The 21,479-nt window shown below is 39.2% G+C and overlaps 3 protein-coding genes across 11 annotated transcripts in view; 1 reads left to right on the forward strand and 2 right to left on the reverse strand.

Annotated features, from left to right (window-relative positions):
• The window catches only part of myom1b (myomesin 1b), a 28,082-nt gene extending 20,631 nt beyond the window's left edge, over window positions 1-7,451 (reverse strand). For 2 of the 8 annotated variants that reach the window (XM_058059318.1, XM_058059322.1), the window contains exons 1-9: window positions 7,273-7,421; window positions 6,920-7,075; window positions 4,634-4,768; window positions 4,390-4,564; window positions 1,762-1,919; window positions 1,572-1,664; window positions 1,239-1,327; window positions 1,022-1,063; window positions 164-178 (exon numbers count right to left, since the gene is read on the reverse strand). In XM_058059318.1, the coding sequence (XP_057915301.1) occupies window positions 164-178; window positions 1,022-1,063; window positions 1,239-1,327; window positions 1,572-1,664; window positions 1,762-1,919; window positions 4,390-4,564; window positions 4,634-4,768; window positions 6,920-7,035 (823 nt within the window). In that variant the 5' untranslated portion in view covers window positions 7,036-7,075; window positions 7,273-7,421. Of the gene's footprint in view, window positions 1-163; window positions 179-1,021; window positions 1,064-1,238; window positions 1,328-1,571; window positions 1,665-1,761; window positions 1,920-4,389; window positions 4,565-4,633; window positions 4,769-6,919; window positions 7,076-7,272 lie in introns of all 8 variants that reach the window. The other 6 variants (XM_058059320.1, XM_058059316.1, XM_058059321.1 and 3 more) reach the window with 3 other exon arrangements.
• A 1,086-nt stretch (window positions 7,452-8,537) lies between these two features.
• myl12.1 (myosin, light chain 12, genome duplicate 1) lies at window positions 8,538-10,793 on the forward strand. The gene is made up of 4 exons (XM_058059325.1): window positions 8,538-8,659; window positions 9,566-9,765; window positions 10,067-10,228; window positions 10,310-10,793. The coding sequence occupies exons 2-4, from the start codon at window positions 9,582-9,584 to the stop codon at window positions 10,480-10,482; spliced, it is 519 nt and encodes a 172-aa protein (XP_057915308.1). The 5' UTR covers window positions 8,538-8,659; window positions 9,566-9,581; the 3' UTR covers window positions 10,483-10,793.
• Window positions 10,794-13,552: 2,759 nt separating this feature from the next.
• Window positions 13,553-17,124, reverse strand: LOC131108912 (uncharacterized). Of its 2 annotated transcripts, none has more exons than XM_058060346.1 (9): window positions 17,038-17,124; window positions 16,166-16,595; window positions 14,536-14,606; window positions 14,306-14,464; window positions 14,189-14,241; window positions 14,046-14,120; window positions 13,944-13,976; window positions 13,711-13,884; window positions 13,553-13,644 (listed from the first exon to the last, which is right to left on the reverse strand). In XM_058060346.1, exons 2-9 carry the CDS (start codon window positions 16,321-16,323, stop codon window positions 13,621-13,623), a joined length of 747 nt encoding a protein of 248 aa, XP_057916329.1. In that variant the 5' UTR covers window positions 16,324-16,595; window positions 17,038-17,124; the 3' UTR covers window positions 13,553-13,620. The 2 variants fall into 2 exon arrangements, with proteins under 2 accessions (XP_057916329.1, XP_057916330.1); XM_058060347.1 differs by having other exon boundaries at window positions 16,166-16,338; window positions 17,038-17,118.
• Between the last annotated feature and the right edge of the window lie 4,355 nt (window positions 17,125-21,479).

A 21,479-nucleotide genomic window follows, 5' to 3' on the forward strand; every position in this document is an offset into this window, starting at 1 on the left:
AAACCTAAACAATATATATATACATCAGCTACTTTGCATATGTGCTGAAAATGGGAAAACTAATGGTTAAAAATAACTAATGTGAACTACAACAAAATGGATAGTCATGCACGGTCCCGGTTTGTGTGCTGTTAACCAAACCAGAACCATATGACCCAGTTACCTTTAAAACTGGTCCCTGCAGCATCACAGAAACAAACACGCATTCAAATATGGTGAATATCACAACTTTAGGTATTCATTTAGTAATATGATGAATATACCGTATTTTCCGGACTATAAGTCGCACTTTTGTTCATAGGTTGGCTGTTCCTGCGACTTATAAATTAAAAAAAAATGTTTATCTTACATAAACACTGGACGCCTTTTCTGTTCATGTTTATTTTTTGTGTAGCTGAATAACCATTTGTTAGCATATCTTACACCTATTCAGCATGTTCTCTATTCTTTTATTGTTAGAATTTGCCTTCCAAGAGGACGTAATGTCTGTTTTGGTCAAGTAGTTTGGAAAATAAATTACCCGCAAAAAATTCAACTTATATTCCAGTGCGACTTATGTATGTGTTTTTCTACCTAATTATGCATTTTTGGTCTTGGATTTATACTCCAGTGCGACTTATGTATGTTTTTTTTATACCTAATTATGCATTTTTGGCCTTGGACTCATACTCCAGTGCGACTTATGTATGTTTTTTTCTACCTAATTATGCATTTTTGGCCTTGGACTCATACTCAAGTGTGACTTATGTATGTTTTTTTTCTACCTAATTATGCATTTTTGGCCCTGCATTTATACTCCAGTGCGACTTATGTATGTTTTTTTCTACCTAATTATGCATTTTTGGCCTTGGACTCATACTCCAGTGCGACTTATGTATGTTTTTTTTCTACCTAATTATGCATTTTTGGCCTTATGCGACTTATACTCCAGAGTGTCTTGTAGTCCAGAAAATACGGTAATAATAATTATATTTTTTTCCAATAAATGATAACAGACACACTGTAAATAGATCACACGTACGTCTTGGAGCAGGCAGGAACTCGTCGACTTCACCTTTGAACCCTGCGTGATGAGCAGAAGCAGTTACCACGGATGCAACTTGATATGATGTTGTTCCATTTGTGTCGAGTGCCGCATGCCTCGCGTGTACGCCACACAAAGGGTCTCTCTAATCATGATGGCATCTAACGGAGATGTTTCTGAATGTGTATTTTGGTTCGGGTTGTGTGTGACGTACTCTTTACAACAATGGAGGCAAAGGCGGACAACTCTCCCTTGGAGTTCATGGCAGAGACTCGATACTGGGCCGTGTCGTCAAAATCGCACCTGAAAGAGGAGAAGATTCATATTTTGTATATTCCCTTAACAAAGATGTAAATCACCATCTCTCAGGGCCGTCCGGGAATACTCTGGCGGTAAATAGACACCATGGTGATGTCATGGGCACCAGTTGCTCTCTAAGCTGTGGTTATGACTGTACTGAGTAATGGCCACTGGCATTTATTGTTATTAATTATTATTTTATTCATTCATTATGGGGCATGCTTTGTTTGGGACAGGAGATACCTACCTGTTGATCTCCAGTGAGTGCACGCTGTATTTGCTCTCAATTTTGTACTTGCCAGCATTGGTCAAAGGGTCAATAGCCACGTTGTTTTTGTACCTTATGGAAGGAACAACAATAGGGATTTTAAAAATATTTTCATCTTATATTGTTTAGATGTCCAACTGATGGTTTTGGAGTGTCTTTGAAGATGTACCACACGACCCGAGGGTCAGGCCAACCGCTCACGGTGCAATGCAGACGCACGCACTGCTTCTCCCACACGGTGTGAGAACGAGGCTTGATGACAAACTCCGGCGCGTGCATCAGGCTGTCTTCATTCATGCGCTTAAAGTGCTCCTCATGCTCGTGGATCTGAAGGCAGGAAGGCCGTGACAACAAATGAATTCATGATCTGGCAAAGACAACTGTAAAAAATACAATAATTAGGGCTGCCAATAGATTAAAATATTTGATCACAATTAATCAAATCTTTGTACATAGTTAACTCACAATTAATCATATTTAATCGCAGATTGAAATAAGTTTTTAATCTATAATAAGTAGGAGAAATCTCTTTGATGTGCAACTACAACAATAATTACATCAAATTGTATGTAAAGAGGTATCAATTTGGGAACTTTATAAAAAAAAATACAGTCAGCAAGCATATTTTTGTGTTACTATTTTTCTTTCTTATTAGCATATTAGCTCTTAAACTCGCCCACAAGCGTTCAGCAAATACAAAATGTGAGCAAGTGAAACCTCTCACACTGACATGTCTTTGTTTATTTGTGTCAGCTTTAAAAAAAAAATGTTTATTTACGATACTGGTTTTATTTTATTTTATTTTTTAACAATACTGGTTTTAAATTCTAAATGTTTGTGAGTAAAAATCCTATTTAGGAACATTCAGAAAGGATTATTATTAAAGAATTGCCTCATTGCACCTTTGCTTCATGAACTGTACAAATACCTAAAACATAGCAATATTCATAAAACATTTCATCCAAATTGCAAACCTAATTTCATTTTATTTCTCTTTCAAAAACATTGAAATACTTAGAATTCAATCATTATATTACAATAAATATTACTTTAGTACAATACTCTTAACTATTTCCACAGTTTTTGAATGTTTAATGCGATTTGTCCTACTTTTTCGACGGTCATTGAATGCACCGTTCTCCGATGCAAAGAGGGCTGTATGGATGTATTTTAATGTATTTTCTCCCTTTTTCTTTCACCTCATATTTGCTCCCGCATGCTGATACTATGTGGGAATGCATAAAGGTAAGATTTGATGACTTTGAGTGCTAATGTGCATCATTGTGGTAGTTCGATGCTAAATGGCTAATGCTAGCATAACACTGGACTTCAGCCAGGATCATCACATTGACAGCCCGTCAATAGCAGCTGGAACTCCAATTTAGCTGACAGTTCAATGCAAACATAATCAGAGATGTAAAAATGTAAAAAACACTGGTTAGTTGGGCCACTCGTATGCCAAGGTAGCACTGTATATGACAATAAAAACAATACCTGCACTGCTCCAGTCTCTGGCAGGCCATGTAGTCCGTGATAAGTCAAATACAGCAACAGTAGATACAAACAACTGCCAGGCCTTTGAAGCTAACTTTACCAATTTAAATACTATTTTCTTTCTCCATTTCCCATCAATATTTGTTCTAGCTTGTGGCTACAGAGTTACCGTGCTTCAATGAAACTACGGAGGGGGCCGAGGGTCAAACAGGAGGAGCGCAGTTAATAGCGCATCAAAAATGTGCCGCCAGTAAAGGGAACTTCCGTTAACGTGTCATTAAGGCGTTAACTTTGACAGCCCTAATAATAATATTCATTCATTTTCTACTGCTTATCATACCATCTTCGGGCGAGAGGCGGGGTACACCCTGGACTGGTCACCAGCCAATCACAGGGCACATATAGACAAACAACCATTCACACTCACATTCATACCTATGGACAATTTGGAGTCGCCAATTAACCTAGCATGTTTTTGGAATGTGGGAGGAAACCGGAGTACCCGGAGAAAACCCACGCATGCACGGGGAGAACATGCAAACTCCACACAGAGATGGCCTACGGTGGGATTGAACCTGGGTCTCCTAGCTGTGAGGTCTGCACGCTAACCACTCGAGCGCCGTGCAGCCCCTAATAATAATAAATATATATAATAAATATAATAATAAAATGCATCCATTTATTACATGGAGTCTTCCAAGTACTGAAGCAACAAAACAGCCCCAGACCATCACACTACCACCACCATATTTTACTGTTGCTATGATGTTCTGCTCAAAGTTTCATTTTAAAACTGTATTTTATGTTCAGTGGTGTTGTCATTGATTAATATTTTAATTTCTTTTTCATGATCTTAGGTTAAAACACAGTGAATACTTTCTGGATGAACTAGAATCATGCTACCCTTGGTAATGATGTAGCGTCATCACAAAAACACGCAGGGGATAAACATTGTGAGTTCTCCTTGTGTCCCATGGAACCTTGAGGAATTTGTCGCCTTCTTTGTCACGCATAAATACACTGAGGGTCATGTTACAAATTGTAAGATATACAGTACATGTCTCCCTTGTGTGTGGGCTGAAAATAAATACCACTTGTTATTTAGTAGTACGGGCTTCTAATGTTTTGTTCCTTAATATACAAAAATTCTAAATCAGAGTTTTTACTACAACCATTGCATTGGGTCTCATTAAACTACATGTGTACCTAATAATAATAATAATAATAATAATACCTAATAATAAATGCTACAGCACCTATAGTATGTAGAGGGTTTGATGTCAAATGAGATTTTTCCACTCACTGTTTTGTTCAAGGAGATGCGCTCGGCTGACTCTCGCATGGCTTCCTTCCTGGAGACCTGCTCTGACCTCTCCATCTCCAGGTTGCTGGTAAACAGATCTCTGTGCTCCATGTTTGAAGAAGTGTTCCTTCGCCTTGCTTCTTCTGTGTCGGAATATCCTGCAGCAAAGTCTTGACTAATAGAGACAGGTGTGTACACATAACAAGCCTCAAGACCGCACATTATGTTAATTATCGATTATTACCTGCTTCTGAAGAGGGGAACCACGTAGCCAATGATGTGGTTCTCTTTGTCCACAGCCAAGTAAGAAGGCTTGGGTCTCTTGAGCAATGGGCTCAGTCGGCTCTTGTCTAGTCCAGAGGATGAGGACCAATCAAGTCTAAGACCGGAACAGAAGGGTACAGTCGGTACAAGGTACTCTACCATCTTTTTGGAATGTGGAAATATTGTTACTTTGAAGTTCTTGGATGTGTGGAATGTTTTCATGGTGCTTTGAATCAGTTGACAAACTGGTGGAATGGTGGAAGTTTGGATAATGGCCCTTTCATTGTCAATGGGAAAACATTTGAAATTCTTTGAAAAATCTGGAATTTTTGGACAAATCTGAATAGATAGCACACTATTCCCGAACGGGATGAACGATTTGATGCTTGAATGGTTTGAGTCAGTTAAAAACTGAAGGAGGAGTTAAAAGACAAAAAAAACGGTGGAATAAAGTGATGAAAAAGGTCTGAAAAATTTATATGTATGAATACATTGATAGTACGCATTCACACAACAATCATATTACAACCTCATATTATAACCTCATATAACAAATATACAACATAAGGTGGCCAGAAATATTTCAATATTGAACAAAGCAAAATTTGTTCTCAATCAAAAATCACTCCACACTCTTTATTGCTCTCTGGTTCTACCATATCTTACTTATTGTGTGGAAATATGGGCTAATAACTATAAAAGCAATCTTCACTTGCTAAATGTACTGCAAAAAAGGTCAGTAAGGATAATTCATAATGCCGCCTACAGAGAACATACTAACTCCTTATTTCTAAAATCACAAATACTTCAACTTGCTGATATAGTTCATCTTCAAACAGCTAAAATAATGCATAAGGCTAAAAATAACCAATTACCTAAAAATGTCATCCAATACTTCTCTACAAGAGAGGAGAAATATGATCTCAGGGAAGAACTACATTTGAAACACTTATATGCTAGGACTACGTTAAAAAGCCATAGCATTTCAGTATGTGGAATCAAACTATGGAATGGATTGAGTAAGACCCTCAAACAATGCACAACGATGAGCCAATTCAAGAAACAATACAAGCAGTTGATGTTTGCTAAATACAAGGATGAAGAGTCTTGAACCAGTCATGATGTGCTATACATATCACTATATTGACACTTATTATGGTACCCATTATGTCATTGGATGGTCATATTACCTCGTACTTCAGTACGAGGTGCATTATTACCAAACAAAACAAACAAAAACAACCTTAAACTGTATTATGGAAAGCAGGAAGTGAACAAATGTAACAGTTACTGATTGTAAAAGTACCAGATGGAGGGGTAGGATTTAATAAGCTTTGCTTCTTCCTACTCCTTTTGGACATGTGGAACTGTGAACTGATTATGTGATGCATTCAATTGTAATCTGATGCATGTTCAAATGAAATAAAACCATTACCATTACCATCACCTTAGCTGAATCCTTTGATACTTTGACATTTACTAAAAGTATTTTCCAAGTCATCAGACTAAAGTCCGAGTCAAGTCCTGAGTCACTGATGCCAAGTCTCTGATGATACTACTTTAGTTGAGTCTAAAGTAATAAAAAAATCTGACTTGAGTCCAAGTTACGGGACTCAAGTCAGACTCAAGTCTGCACCATTTTGTACTACTAATCCCTTTTTGGGTACATTTCTTCAGGAGATAGTAACAAACAGTCACTCCGGGTCAAGGTTGAGTTCTAGTCAGAGGTTAATTCTTGGGATGAATCAATTACATCCTTACAAAAAATAAAAGCTATGGCTCTTGGAACCAGCTGGTGGTTACATCACCGCTGCATCGTTATCATCCTTTCCTTGCCTGTGCAGGGAACGTTAGTTCGGACGGTCGGCTGGTGGAGCGCCAGGCAAAGATCAACTAACAAAACCTAAGCCCTCTGACCTGTTCACACGCTCGGAGAAAGTGTATTTAAAGATGTCCGACGCACTGTACCAGATTGGGTTGCTGTGTAGGTTGTCAAAAGATGCCAAACAATCTGAGATCTCACATTTTTTCACACCTTCCTTCTTGACTATGAAGGTTAGTAGACTTCTTTGGTTTCAACACCGAGCAGCATGCGTTGATGCAAATGACGGAACATTGGAACATCATGCAGGAAATAAACAGGCAGCTATCCCCATGTGAGGAACGGTTACCATGGTTAAAGTGGATGGAGAAAGTCAATCATCCATTGTGAGGATGATAAATGGAGGTGGAAATTAGGAACTCCTTTTATCCATCTTTTCCTTACCCCCTGGTGCTGTTGCTGCTGCTGGCGCCAGCAGCGTATCTGCTGCCAGATTGGTACCGGTAGCCACGGTCATAGTGGCGGCGGTGCTTCTGGTAGAAGGGTACTGATCCAGACATGACAGTATCCAAGGTCCTTCTTGACTACCTGATTGTCTGTCTGGGGAGTTAGTGTTCAAGAGGCTTTTGTTGTTGAATGTTGGTTAGAATTCTGCATTTCTCAACATGTTCATTTCAGTTGAACATGTTTTGTTAATTTAGCAGGCAAAATAGAAGCAAAAACATTTACTATAATCAAACATGACGTCATATCCAAGCAATCATGATGCATGAAAATACCGGGAAGAAATCTCTCACCTCTTATTTCTGCAGGACACTCGCCACTTACCCACTGCGGCCTCAGAGCTTCCGTTTGTGACCTCTAAGGGAAAATTTGCAAAGAGTCCACAATCAAAGCTTGAAAAGCCAAGTAGGCAGGTAGGTAGGTAGGTAGGTTCGGGACTGTGTCCACACAACAAAAATAACATGGGGCCTGGCCAGAATGTCTGAGCGGCAGCCACAGCCATTTATGGTGAGGGTGGGGGTAAATATAGCTGAGAGGGGGCAGGAAGGGGGGGTGAAGGTCTCAGGCTGATGTGCATCCCAATTGATAAACAGGAAAACATGCCTTTTTCACTGTATTCCATTGGTGGCTGTAGAATACCAGTGACACTTTAATTCTTGTTTATGTGGTGGTAGACGTTGCTGGTTCCATCCTCAGTCCTCCTGTGAAGAATCCTTGGCCAGGATACTGAAGCCCCAGTTGCTCCTGATGCTGCGTCATCACTAGGTCAATGAGGAAACGAGTTGAAACGTGGCGGCGCTTCTAAGTTTAGTCATTGCTGTTGTTACTCGCATGACAAACAAACCGTGCCGGCCAGACGCCGCCTCATTGTCACTCTCTCTTTCACCACACGATCAGGTTTCACTCTTGTTTGTGAGAATAATCCACATCTTGGTGTAGAAATTATGAATACACATTCCATAAGCACTTTGCAGACACTGTTTTCAAAGCTTAATATCATAACAAAAATAAAACAGAATTATTGTAACTGTCCATAAGGAATATATATGTCAATATAGAGTATTTATGGGATTATTTCAATATAGTTTGTATTTATATTCATTATTTAACAAATTAATTATATAAACCGGAAATACAATTCATAACAATTCAAATAATGCAAATATAATCACACAGGCACTATGAATCACAAACAGGGATAACGCTCTTTCTGCATATGCTATTTTTTACACATTTTCCAACAGAGAAGACTTGTCTATTATTTAAATGGCATATGCTTGTTTTATTGCATAACATTATGGAGGAACTTCTCCTGAACGTCCATATATGGATATATCCAGGAACCCGACCGAACGTAATGGAGGATTTGGGGAAAGTTCATGTACCAGTTTGAGGGTGAACCATTCGGAATTATTTATTTAGTGAAGAATAATAATATTATTTGATACGTAATTGTGTAATCACATATGAAAATAGAGTTAATTTAATTGCACTTATCTATCTTAATCGGCGCTGTGTGTACTTTATCGAAAAAAAATATTTTCCTGCATGACAATGCCCCCACTGTTTTCAGTTGGTTCGACCCGGGAGGCCTGACGACGCTGACACTACAAGTCAGGAAGTGAAGGGCGGTGGTTGAGAAAAAAAACTAGCTAGTCCTTGTCTGCTTGTTGTCGTCAGGTAAGCCACTATTTTACATATTTTATTACAGTCCGTGATATTTATGTGTGACATTATGGGCGCTAAACATTAACGAAAAGCGAACATACGCGTATTGTTTTAAAAGCGTATTTTAAAGACAGTTTTCGCGGCACTTAAAATCGGACGGTTAGCTTAGCTAACAACAGCTAACTGGGCCGACAACATAAATGTTCGCACATAAGATTACATTTAGACGTAGAAATGTGCTGCCAAAATCGTAAATATGATGCAGATGTATGGATTATTGTCTGCAAAGCTTTGTGTCTGTGTAACGTCAGCTGGTTGTTGGTGTGGCCCGGACTCGCATTCCAGTAAGATTGCTAGGAACGTCGTTTTGTTCGTGTCAAGACAAATGGCGATCAAGATAATGGTTCAAGCAAGCTATTTGTAGCTGTTGTATGTATGAAATGAATTACTCATTAATCTGTATACTTATGAGAGCTACAGCTAGCTACTGGAATTACGGTATTTTCCCTTAGGCTGCTTAAACACAATCATGAAGATGATACTGCTGTAGACCGCCTGTAAGAACCCATTCTGTTGATATTAACAAAACGTTCTGACTTGCGTAATTGTTATCAACTGGCGTAAAACAGGCTGTCAACCATGCCTCCGTCCCTTAAGCGTTTAACCATCGGAGACTTTGCCTGATAAGGGCATTAGTGCGTACATCACTGACTTTTCTCCCGTCAGTGACGCAGTGATCTAGAAAGAACACTTCCATGTATAGCTCACAGGGGGTGGGGGGGATGCCACTCGGGATTAACAGGCTGGGATGACATTGCTACGGAATATCATCATGACCCTTGGCTTCAAATCAGATATGCTGCCTTTTACTTATGGAATGTTTATTATGTGTTGTGAAAATGTGCTGTTTTATTTTAGGAACCAATCCATCAAAATGTCGAGCAAAAGGGCAAAGGGAAAGACCACCAAGAAGCGCCCCCAGCGCGCCACTTCCAATGTTTTCGCCATGTTTGACCAGTCCCAAATCCAGGAGTTCAAGGAGGCCTTCAACATGATCGACCAGAACCGTGACGGTTTTGTCGACAAGGAAGACCTCCACGACATGCTGGCCTCGCTGGGTGAGTAAAACGGGATATCATGAAGAGCAGAGCTTAAAGTGTTGACATGTTTGGATAGAAATGTAGTAAGCAGACCTGCCAGAGTTGATTAGGGGCCATGTTGTGGAATTGTTGTAGTGATTGTGAGTTCACAGCATATTATTCTGTAGGGTGCACAAAGTGTGCAAAATACCAAGTTCCACGACTGCGGTTCTTTGCAGCACAGCTGTTCAAAAACAAGTTCTGCAAGCTCTTGTTTGGATTTCTCAGGTGTAAATTGTCAGACATTGAAGGTTTGCCGTTTCTGCGTCTGGATTCACAGGGAAAAATCCAACTGACGACTACCTGGAAGCCATGATGAATGAAGCTCCCGGGCCTATTAACTTTACCATGTTCCTCACCATGTTTGGAGAAAAGCTCAACGGCACAGACCCTGAAGACGTGATCCGAAATGCTTTTGCTTGCTTTGACGAAGAGGGAACAGGTAAAAAAAAAAAACACATACATATATAAAACATAAATGTTTTGAAGCAGTCCAGAAAATATTTGGGCTTTGTCACTGCAGGTTTCATTCCGGAAGATTACCTCAGGGAGCTCCTCACAACAATGGGTGACCGCTTCACAGACGATGAGGTGGACGAGCTCTTCAGAGAGGCCCCCATCGACAAGAAGAATAACTTCAACTATGTGGAGTTCACACGCATCCTTAAACACGGTGCCAAGGATAAGGACGATTGAGCAGATTGTTTTTCACCTGTATCAGACCGCTGTATTGCCAATCTCGACTCTCCTGTAATAAACCTTTTTATAAAGCAGACCAAAGCAATAACTCTCTGCTGTAATGGATGTCAGCATCCTACACTGCCAAAACCTACGCATCTCCTCCTATTAAGAGAAAAGAGTTGTCATGTCTTTGTCATTTGGGATATGACCTAGCACCATGTTGGAAGATCTTAAGGGATATGTCTTTGCAATTTGTGTGATTGGATCTAGCTGAATTTTTGCATTTTATAATAGAAACTTTTTAAATAAAGCCCTCTATCATATTGTATCTGGCTATGTGCTTCACTTACAGGCATATTCAATTCATTTCTTAACATTTCCATGTAAATCCACAACCACCAAGTGGGAAAACTTGAACAAGTAATGGTTAAAAAAAAAATTATAACCATCAAATTATGTAAATTCGAGGGATGGGCATCTGTGGTAGACATTTTGATACACACCTAGATCCACTAGTTAAGACGGGTTGGCCTACTGAGCATTTCCAAATACCTCTTTTTCATCCGTCAACATTGCATCATGTTATTGTTGGACTACCCAGCATGCCTTGAGGGCATTTGGAAATAACAGTTTTAACTTGTGTTATATGTTTAGCACTTAGTTGTTCCTTATCCCCCACGTTGTTTTGTTGCACCGTGAGCAAGTATGTCCTGTTTCATGACTTCATATATATTTTTTTGGTCTCTTGTAACTCTTAAAGTAGAAACTGACATTAGGAATGACACCAATATTGATAAGGCAGACTATGATATACAATATATAACATCATATAAAAGTGTAATATAGGCTAAACAAATATATGTTCTTACTCTCAACTGCGAGGGTCAATACAAAACAGCAGTGCACTCTGACGCAGAGCATTGAAATGACTATGTGGTCTTTGGAGCCCTTTAGTGGTGAAACTAGGTTATCATACTCTCAGAGAATACCACGACTCCACAAGCAGCAAGTGTCTCCAAAAAATTCTCCAGCTGTGGTGACGCTGATAGGATGATAATGCATAGACTGGGTCCAAATGACTTGGTTCATGGACGGATCTTGAGGTAAAAACAGGTGCAGGAACACAATGAAGGTATGGACTTAGGATGACATACTAGGTGTTTCCCATCAAAAGTTCTTCTGTCTGTGCTCCACCCCCTCCTCAGAGTAGACCTTGCAGTCACCTCTTTGCACGTGGTTGTCGGAAACATGAATTTGTTAGCAAAACATGGCTTGCGGTCATTCATCTGGCAGTTTCAGTAAATAAATCCATATGTTTCATCTATTCTAAGAACCTTAGCATGGGGTTTCATTCCAGGGCTTTATAAGCACTGATCACTGCTCAGTGCTCTCTTATTTTGCAGCTAACGGTGCCACTTACTGACAGTCAAAAAATATATTTGTGGCTTGTTGTGGTTATTCATTGCTGCATGAACGTTTGACAGCAGTATGTTTTATGAATTGAGTACTTTCATTTGTTTTTTCAAAAACTTGATGTTGTCATGAGTACTTTGTCACCAACACTTTGTCGGCGTCCCAGGCTCCTATGACCTCTGACACTGGTTGCCAGCTGTTGGTCCATCTGTGTGTGCTATCATCAACAGATACAGTGTCATCCTTTTGTAAAAAGGCCACTGTTGAACCTTAGCAACAAAAAAAAACAGGTCTTGATCCTTCAATTTTATCGATTTATCGGCCAATCTCAAAACTACCTTTTATCTCAAAGATTTTAGAAAGAAATGTTCTTGCACATATGCAGCCTTTTTTTTAGATGAGAGTGTGATTTTAGACACTTTCAGACCACTGAGTCTGCACTTTTAAAGGTTTTTAATGACCTATTTTTAATGACTGATTCTGGTGGACTGCTGCTTTTGACACAGTGGATCATACCATTCTTTTATCTCGCTTGAAAAACTGTGTGGGTGTCAGGGGGTTTAAGTCTTACCCATCAGGGAGATGCCTTCCTTACTGTGGGATTTGGGGGATTCTCCTTGTCCACTGCCCAGATTGACTGTGGAGTCCCTCAGGGATCAATTCATGGGCCCATCTTATTTAGACCTTGACACCCCTTCTCGAGTGCTTAAGAAATGTCAAGGTCTGGTCGGCCCAGAATTTCTTAAGGCTTAAGGAGGAGAAGACTGAAGCGATCCTCGTCAATTACAATGGCCCCCCTATGGACTTTGGCCCCCCTCAGTAACAACGATTCTCGCCTCACTGCATTGGTTGCCTGTGATTTTTTTTGTTTTGTTTTTAAGGCGTGGAATGGGCTGGCCCCTAAATACATCTCGGACCTCATTCAAATTTACACTCCAGCGCGGTCATTGAGGTGCGAAGGCCACCTCCAAATGGTGGTGTCCAAGACGAGACTTAAGACCAGGGAGACCGAGCCTTTTCTGTAGTCTGTAGCCCCAAGCTATGGAACCCTCTCCCCTCTCAAGTAAAAAAGGCCCCCACAATCCAAAGTCTCATCTTAAAACCCATTTTTATTCTCTGGCTTCTAACTCTCTTATGGTCGTCTGTGTCTTTTAGTTCTTTTTTTTTTGTTTGTTTTAATTGGTTTTATTTATTTTAGTTTTATTGCTTTGCTTCTTGTTTTTAATATTTTACTGTCTTAAAGTATTTGTTCTTATTTGTTCAGTTGCCGTTCTTGCTGTCAGTGTGTTTGGATGTTTGAATGTGAGATAATCGAATTTGTCTGTGTTATTTTTAAATAACTGGTTTGTATAACCAGAGAACACTAAAGTGATGTTTGTCCCAGAATTAATTTTGCTTTATTCAGTATTGAAGTATTTCTTGCCGGTTCATGTTGTACATTTTTAAGGTGGAATTTCCAACTCATTTAGTTGTGTTTTATATCACTACAAACGTATATTTTCATTCACTCTGTCAATGTCTTGTATTTGCACATAGATGTCCAAATAGGATTATTTTAGTTTTATTTAAGTTCAGGGATAATGTGTTCTTATGAAACCATCCTTTTAGTGCAGCCATTTCATAGTTTCTCCAGAACAAAATGCAGTAGTATTACATTGAGTTATAAAAATACCTTCTTTATTTTGGTTGTAGTGATTTCAGGGTAATTATGTGCCTTAATATCATTCTATTAGACCTTTATTAACTTGTGTCATCTTCTTGAAGCTGCAATGAAAGGAGAATAATCATGAAAATATTTGAGTTACAGTGTGTAATAAAGGCATAACTCACCTCCCGTTCTAGTTTCTTTATTTTAAGGTCCAATATTCTTATTGTCCTCCTCTTTATTTCAGAGTCCAGTGCTAGGTCTTCCATCTTTCTTTTCTTATACTCCATGTCCATATCGGCTAGTTGTATTTGTTGCCGCATATGTTGGGCATAGAGCTGTTTGATAGCTTGGGAGTTCTGTAAACAACATGATAATGAATAGCATGAATTTAGCATGTCCTTCCATTAATACTCACTATGTTGCCAGGTTGGCTGTCTCCATCTGGGCCCTGTTACAGAAATGATATTTTGTGTAGGCACCAAATGATGATAGTTCTCCCACAAGCTTGATATGATACCTCATGTTTCCTGGAACCGAGAGAGCTGGTCTCATCGTCAACAGCATCAGTTTCTACTGCATTGGTGCCTTCACCCTGTCCCATTAAAAATGATAAATATTGATGCTAGTAGACGAGACATGCCAAGCCAACAGAGTACTCACTGGATCTGCATCGTCTGGTATTTGTGGCTCCAGTTTGACGATGCTGCCGGAAACTGCAAGGCAAACCAAAGATAGTCCAAATGAATGTGAAATGAATGTGATTATGGAAAAATGTACCTTTTATGAAACTGTTGGAATTTTGGGAGGAACATATATTTGTATCCGTTCCCTCACTGATCCTTGCTTTATTCTCCGCCAATGCTATGTCCTCTGCTGGGGTGATGTCAGCTTTTGGTGACCCACCGGCACTGCATTTCTTGTGGGCTTTCTTTTTGACTGATAAAACAGTAGACGAGGTGTGAGCAATGTAGGCTTGTCCATTCTTAGGTATTAGTCAAGGTACTTACCATTCTGGAGGATGTTCTTGTATTTAATCTTGACTTGCTGCCACGTCCGTGGTGACTGAGTCATATTTAATCTATACACACACACCATATACAGATATATTATACACACACAGCCTATATATATATTGCATGTTTATCACACTTAAATATTTCAGATCATAAACAAATCTAAATATTAATGACAACACGACTGAACACAAAATGCAGTTTTTATATGAAACTTCATTAATACAGGACAAAAAAAAATCCAAACCTCAATGACCATGTGTAGGAAAAGTGATTGCCCCCTCTTTTAAGACATAACTAAAAAAAGGAAAATGTTATGGAACCACTTCTTAAGCTTTGGGACTCCAGCAAACCAAAGTGAGAGCCATTATCCACAAATGGCAAAAACATGGAACAGTGGTGAACCTTCTGGAGTGGCCGGCGACCTAAAATGAAGGCAGCAATGACTCATCTAAAAGGTCACAAAAGACCCCGCAACAACATCTAAAGTTGAACTATTGGAAGATGTGTGTAAAAGTAATGCTGCATTTTTGAGTAAAATATGGTGGTGGTAGTGTGATGGTCCGGGGCTGTTTTGCTGCTTTAGGACCTGGAAGACTTGTTGTGATAAATGGAGCCATGAATTGTGATGTCTACCAAAAAATCCTGAAGGAGAAATGTCCGGCCATCTGTTGGTGACCTCACTTAGGTTCTTCAGCAGGACAATGATCCAAAACACACTAGCAAGTCCACCTCAGAATGGCTGAAGAAAAACCAAATGAAGACTTTGGAGTGGCCTAGTCCAAAGTCCTGACCTGAATCCTATTGAGATGCTGTGGCATGACCTTAAAAAGGCGCTTCATGCTGGAAAACCCTAAAGGTGACCCAACCAGTTATTAGGTTGAGGGGACAGTCACTTTCTCACAAAGATAACTGCATTTTGTTGCCCTGTACCAGTGACATGAGCAATAACAATAAAGTTGAATCTAATAATGTCTGAAAATAATGTAATTTGTATGACAACAAATGTTGTCCAGCAACATTTATGTAACATGGCGACAAGTGTTTGAATGTGGTTCCCTAAACATCACCATGACCACTTTAAGATGGAATTAATGACGTAATGAGCAGATCTTTTTTATGACACTTCTTAATGTGAAAACCTTTTAGATGTTTGTGAAACTTATATTTAATTCGTGAAAATGCAATAAAGGCAGATTTATAATTTTTAGTTTTAAAGCATATGATGCACACAGCAATGAATGTCATGCTCGCGTCTCCATCCTTCTGCCGTGAGGCGTTTAGCGCACTCGTAATTGTGAGCGTTCCAACCTAAGTGCTTTTAATGATTATTTTCATACCCCCATTACAATTGGAGATATGGGAAACACGGGATATAGAGTCTAAAAACATAACATACACGTACCTTTATTGCATTTCCACACATATAATAAAGGTTTCACAACACAATAGTGCGTATATAATAGTGCGAATATTTTCGGGTAATACCACCTTAAATGGAATCAGAGGTTGGCGAACAGGAAGCTAACTTTAGCGACGTGTTTTCGGAGATGTTAATACTATGTGAATTGTCATTGTGATGGCTCCAGCGGAGCAGTGACTTGTGTATTTGAGCAGTACTTACGCATTCAGGCGGTCTGCAATACTTTGCCACGCTTTCTTTCGTTGTTTTATGATTGTGGCGGTGTTCCCTTTCATTTTTATTTGTTCTTTAACCTCCTCGTAAACCTCCATGAGGATTTCCGCCTCGGACGGGGAGAAGTAGGCCGCTCTCGTTGCCATGGTGAATCGTTGAATCTGTGATCGATAGCGGGGTCTATTTAAGGAATCCGCGTGAGAGCACTGATCCGGGATTGGTTTTCACCAATCACTGTTCTTCTCATCCTGGCTTGGTCTTTGTGCAAGCAGCTAAGCCGAGATGCTCGCTTTGGATTGGTTGAACTCAGCTCAGTCATTTATCCCGGATGTCTGAATCCTCCTGCATTGTCTTTTCATACCGTAGTCATTCTACATTGGCGGTGCAAATCAACATTTAAGGAGTGGGTGTGTGGTGTCTAAGTAAATAAAAAATAACAATGAATGAGCAGATCTGATTATACCGACAATTACATTAAAATCCCGCTGTGACCATAAGAAAAAATACTAAATTGTGGAGAAACAGCGCCCTCTTGCGGAGACATCAACCAACTGCAGCGACGCAACCACAACTCTTAGCCCAGGGTAATCATAAACTAACCAAATTACGAACGAAATAATACACACAGGGTTAATTATGCCACATAAAAACGACAATTATTGTTGAATAGTAATTATTATATGTTCAATTGTGTCATCCTTGGTCTCAGGATAGTGGAATGCTACCTCCCCTTTGCCCCCACCGGTCAGCCTTTACTAAAACCACATGTGGCTATATTTTAGCATCCTCAGCTTAATAGTCTGATTCAAACATTAACTAACATTCCTTGGTAACAATGTAACAATGACGGGGCGACTTACATCGTCATGAACGCACACACATGTCCACCAAATAAATATTAGGCGAGCGTCTCGTTCGGACCCTCCTCAGCTTCACATTTGTCTCTCTGCAAGAGATGTGAGGTTCGTGAACGAGTCGACTCCTTCGAACGGATATTTTACTTCATAGGATGAAAGTATAGCTAACGTAAAAAAAAAACCCCGAGTATATATTTTGCGTAGCAACAGCAAATGAAACCAAAACACATGAGCTATCTCAAACATGCCAAGTGTAAAAAAAATGTATGTGCTTTCATCTATATGACAGAATACTGCACATCTCCAATATCACTCATGAGGTCTTTGAACATCCATGATTCATTAATGCTGTGCATTTTCTATGCTGTATTTTGACCTGTTTGTGAGTTGAAGTATATCCAATAGCTTTACCAAGAGGATCCACAGCGCTGATTGATGATGTGTGCGTGAGCGTTGCCAGGATCTTCTGGACCCTGAGAGATATTTTCTTGATTGGGGGAAGTTCAACAGGATTTATTACATAAGGTCACAAAAACAGATCACCCTTGGGGAGGTAGTACTACTGCAGCCTGCAGCGACCCTTTTGTGGAGTGTTGTCGTCCTTCCACTTTCATCCAAAACAATAACAATTGAACGTAACTGCCAACAGATGCCACAGAAACACTTGTATGATCAATATCAGCCAATTTCAGACCTGGATGATCGATATTGGAATCGGCAGCATAAAACCCTGAACTCTGCCAACTCCATCCTGTTGACATGAGTTTGGAGTGATGAGCAGTTGGCTGTGTGTGTGTGTTCATGTTTGTCTTACCTTCCCGACACGATTCTTCCTCTCCTGCGTGGATCCTCCAAATAACTTATGAGTAATATGTATACTGATGTGTAATGAGTACAACTGTTATTATTCCACAAAGTAAGTCATCTGGGGTATGGATTGAAGAAAAGCATATTTAAATGTTTAATGTGTTGCTTTGTATACATTACATAAACAGGAAGTGGACAAATTAGCTATCAAGAAGCTATTTGATAACGGTTGGACACGTTTATGAATAGGAATGAATTACTTGCAGATAGTCAGTACGGATACAGAGCTAACATTTCAACCGCCATGGCATTGCTTGAAATTATGGAGGAAATCACTAATGTTATAGATCATAAAAATATAATTTGATACAATCAATCGTGACATCCTAATAACAAAATTAGAATCAGAGGATTAGTTTTGAACTGTGTCAAAAGCTAATTAGCTGACAGGAAGCAACATGTAAAGCTAGGAGAACACACATCAGCAAGTTAAATATTACACGTGGAGTACCCCAGGGGTCAATACTGGGACCAAAACTCTTTTTGTTTTCCATTCAGAGGTGGACTTGTTGGTTTCAGCTTGAGCTCACCAACAGATGGACGGACATTCTCCTTCAGGATCTTTTTGGTAGAAATCAGAATTCATGGTTCCATTTATCACAGCAAGTCTTCCAGGTCCTGAGGAAGACTTGAAGACCTGAAGAACCCAGGTCGGCTTCAGCTTGAGGTCACCAACAGATGGCTGAACATTCTTCTTCAGGATTTTTTTGGTGGAAATCAGAATTCATGGTTCCATTTATCACAGCAAGTCTTCCAGGTCCCGAAACAGCAAAACAGACACAGACCATCACACTACCACCACCATATTTTACTTTTGGTATGTTTTTTTTTCCTGAAAAGACCATCAGACCATCATGTCTTTGACTAACCTTTTATTTTTACTTAAGTTCATCAATTCATTTTTATTCTTGGAAATGCCGTATTAATGACAAAAGAGCAACATTTTCTATTCCATTATTATTCAAAGCAGAAAGTAGCGAGGGACAACTGTAATGTTATTTTCAAGTTTGTTCCTTGGCTGCCTTTTTGGCTTCCCACCTGTTCTACATTACTTGTTCCGATGCATTTTCCATCCATCGTCCTTCCAGTGATCTTTTTCAGTCATATTAGCTTGATCAATTTCAACCCGTTTCCTGCCCACTGAGCTTTTATCCAAATGTTACCATTCACCATGGCAATATGGTTTCCATGGTATGTACAGCTTTAATATTAAATCATGATTCTTTTCTTTGATAAAGTTAAGGATCATCCATGCCATTATATACACGCATGGTATGTTTTACATAACGCGTCACTGAACAATGCAATTCAATTTTGTGCCTGCTATTGATTAGACTTCATGCTGAAAGGCATATACACTTTCTGCAAGACTTCGCTTGGTCTTAGGTTGGTAATAGTAATAGTAATGGTTTTATTTCATTTGAACATGCATCAGATTACAATTGAATGCATCACATAATCAGTTCACAGTTCCACATGTCCAACAGGAGTAGGAAGAAGCAAAGCTCATTAAATCCTACCCCTCCATCTGGTACTTTTACAATCAGTAACTGTTACATTTGTTCACTTCCTGCTTTCAATAATACAGTTTAAGTTTTTTTTTGTTTGTTTTTGTTTTTAATAATGTACCTCATACGAGGTGATATGACCATCCAATGACATAATGGGTACCATAGTAAGTGTCAATATAGTGATATGTATAGCACATCATGACTGGTTCAAGACTCTTCATCCTTGTATTTAGCAAACATCAACTGCTTGTATTGTTTCTTGAATTGGCTCATCGTTGTGCATTGTTTGAGGGTCTTACTCAATCCATTCCATAGTTTGATTCCACATACTGAAATGCTATGGCTTTTTAACGTAGTCCTAGCATATAAGTGTTTCAAATGTACTTCTTCCCTGAGATCATATTTCTCCTCTCTTGTAGAGAAGTATTGGATGACATTTTTAGCTAATTGGTTGTTTTTAGCCTTATGCATTATTTTAGCTGTTTGAAGATGAACTATATCAGCAAGTTGAAGTATTTGTGATTTAGTATTGGACTTAGTATGTTCTCTGTAGGCGGCATTATGAATTATCCTTACTGACCTTTTTTGCAGTACATTTAGCAAGTGAAGATTGCTTTTATAGTTATTACCCCATATTTCCACACAATAAGTAAGATATGGTAGAACCAGAGAGCAATAAAGAGTGTGGAGTGATTTCTGATTGAGAGCAAATTTTGCTTTGTTCAATACTGAAATATTTCTGGCCACCTTATGTTGTATATTTGTAATATGAGGTTTCCAGCTCATATTTTCATCTATTGTGATCCCCAGAAATGTATTTTTGTTCACCCTTTTAATGTCCATACGGTCCAAACCGGGAAGTTTGTGCTTGTTTATGCCGTTACAATAGTCATTTGTGCTGTTTTTGTGATTATTCATAGGTTAATGGTCGACATTAAACACAAATAGTCGCATTCCTTTGGTCTGTTTTGTGCCATAAAATAATTTTCAGTTTAAATGGAAAAAAATATGCACAAATTTTGCGGTTTGTGTACGTTTCCGTGTTGGCGTTTAGTTGTTTTATTGATACACTGCTGTGTTCGTAACATATTTGTATTACACAGCATCCTGTTAATGTTAATGTTAGCATTAGGGATGTCCTGATTCGCATCTTTTGGCTTCCGATCCCATCCGATTTGTTTTATAGTCTTACCAATCTGACGTGATCTGGTACCAATTCTTATTATTTAATATCCTTATTTGGATGATATGACTCTTTCCCTTCCTCGCAATAATAATTTGTTGACGGTCCCGAATATAAACAACTAACAGAGGGGGAACTACCGCCGTCGCTACAGAGCCAAATTTCACCATGGTTCATCACCAACATGTCTGCATGATCGTCCCGATCTCATAGTGGAAGCCGATATCATCGGATCTTCAAAATTCAGCAGACATTTTGGTTTGATTGGGACATCCATAGTTAGCATGGTATCCTCGTCCCCCCCAGGTCTGTTGCCCGTTTATCATGCCATCAGCATGCGAGTACATCCTGTCATCATACATCTCCCAGATAGTTGAGTTTGACACATATAATAATATCTGAGAGACTCCTGAGTCGAACCTCTTTGAAAATCACTTACCTCAAAGTAAATCCCTTTTTTTGGAGCACCCGATAGGAGGGGGGGTTCTCTTTGGAAGACATTTTTCTGTGGTGAGTTCCTGTCAAGTGTCAACCCGTATAAACATTTCCTAGCCTATATGTAAGGAAGAATTCCCTGCACATGTAATCCCTCGTGCAGTGTAGTGAAGTCGTTTTGCTGTAAATTATAACCACCGTAGTCCACCAACATATACGTATATTTTTATTGTATTCAGCATACAGCGTCAGTGAGCTTAATAAAACTTGTAAACAACATGACCATATGTGGACAGCACTCCAGATTATCAAAGTTTATTAAAACAGAAACATAAGATACACAAAAAAATGCATATGTATTTTTAATTGGTGTTTAATGGGTGTTTGCACTCCCAGTGTTGCCAATTTGGCAGCTTTGTCGCTAAATCTGGTAACATTCCAAACCCTTT

The sequence above is a fragment of the Doryrhamphus excisus genome, chromosome 21, assembly GCF_030265055.1.
Source record: "Doryrhamphus excisus isolate RoL2022-K1 chromosome 21, RoL_Dexc_1.0, whole genome shotgun sequence".
In the NCBI taxonomy this organism is placed as follows: Eukaryota; Metazoa; Chordata; class Actinopteri; order Syngnathiformes; family Syngnathidae; genus Doryrhamphus; species Doryrhamphus excisus.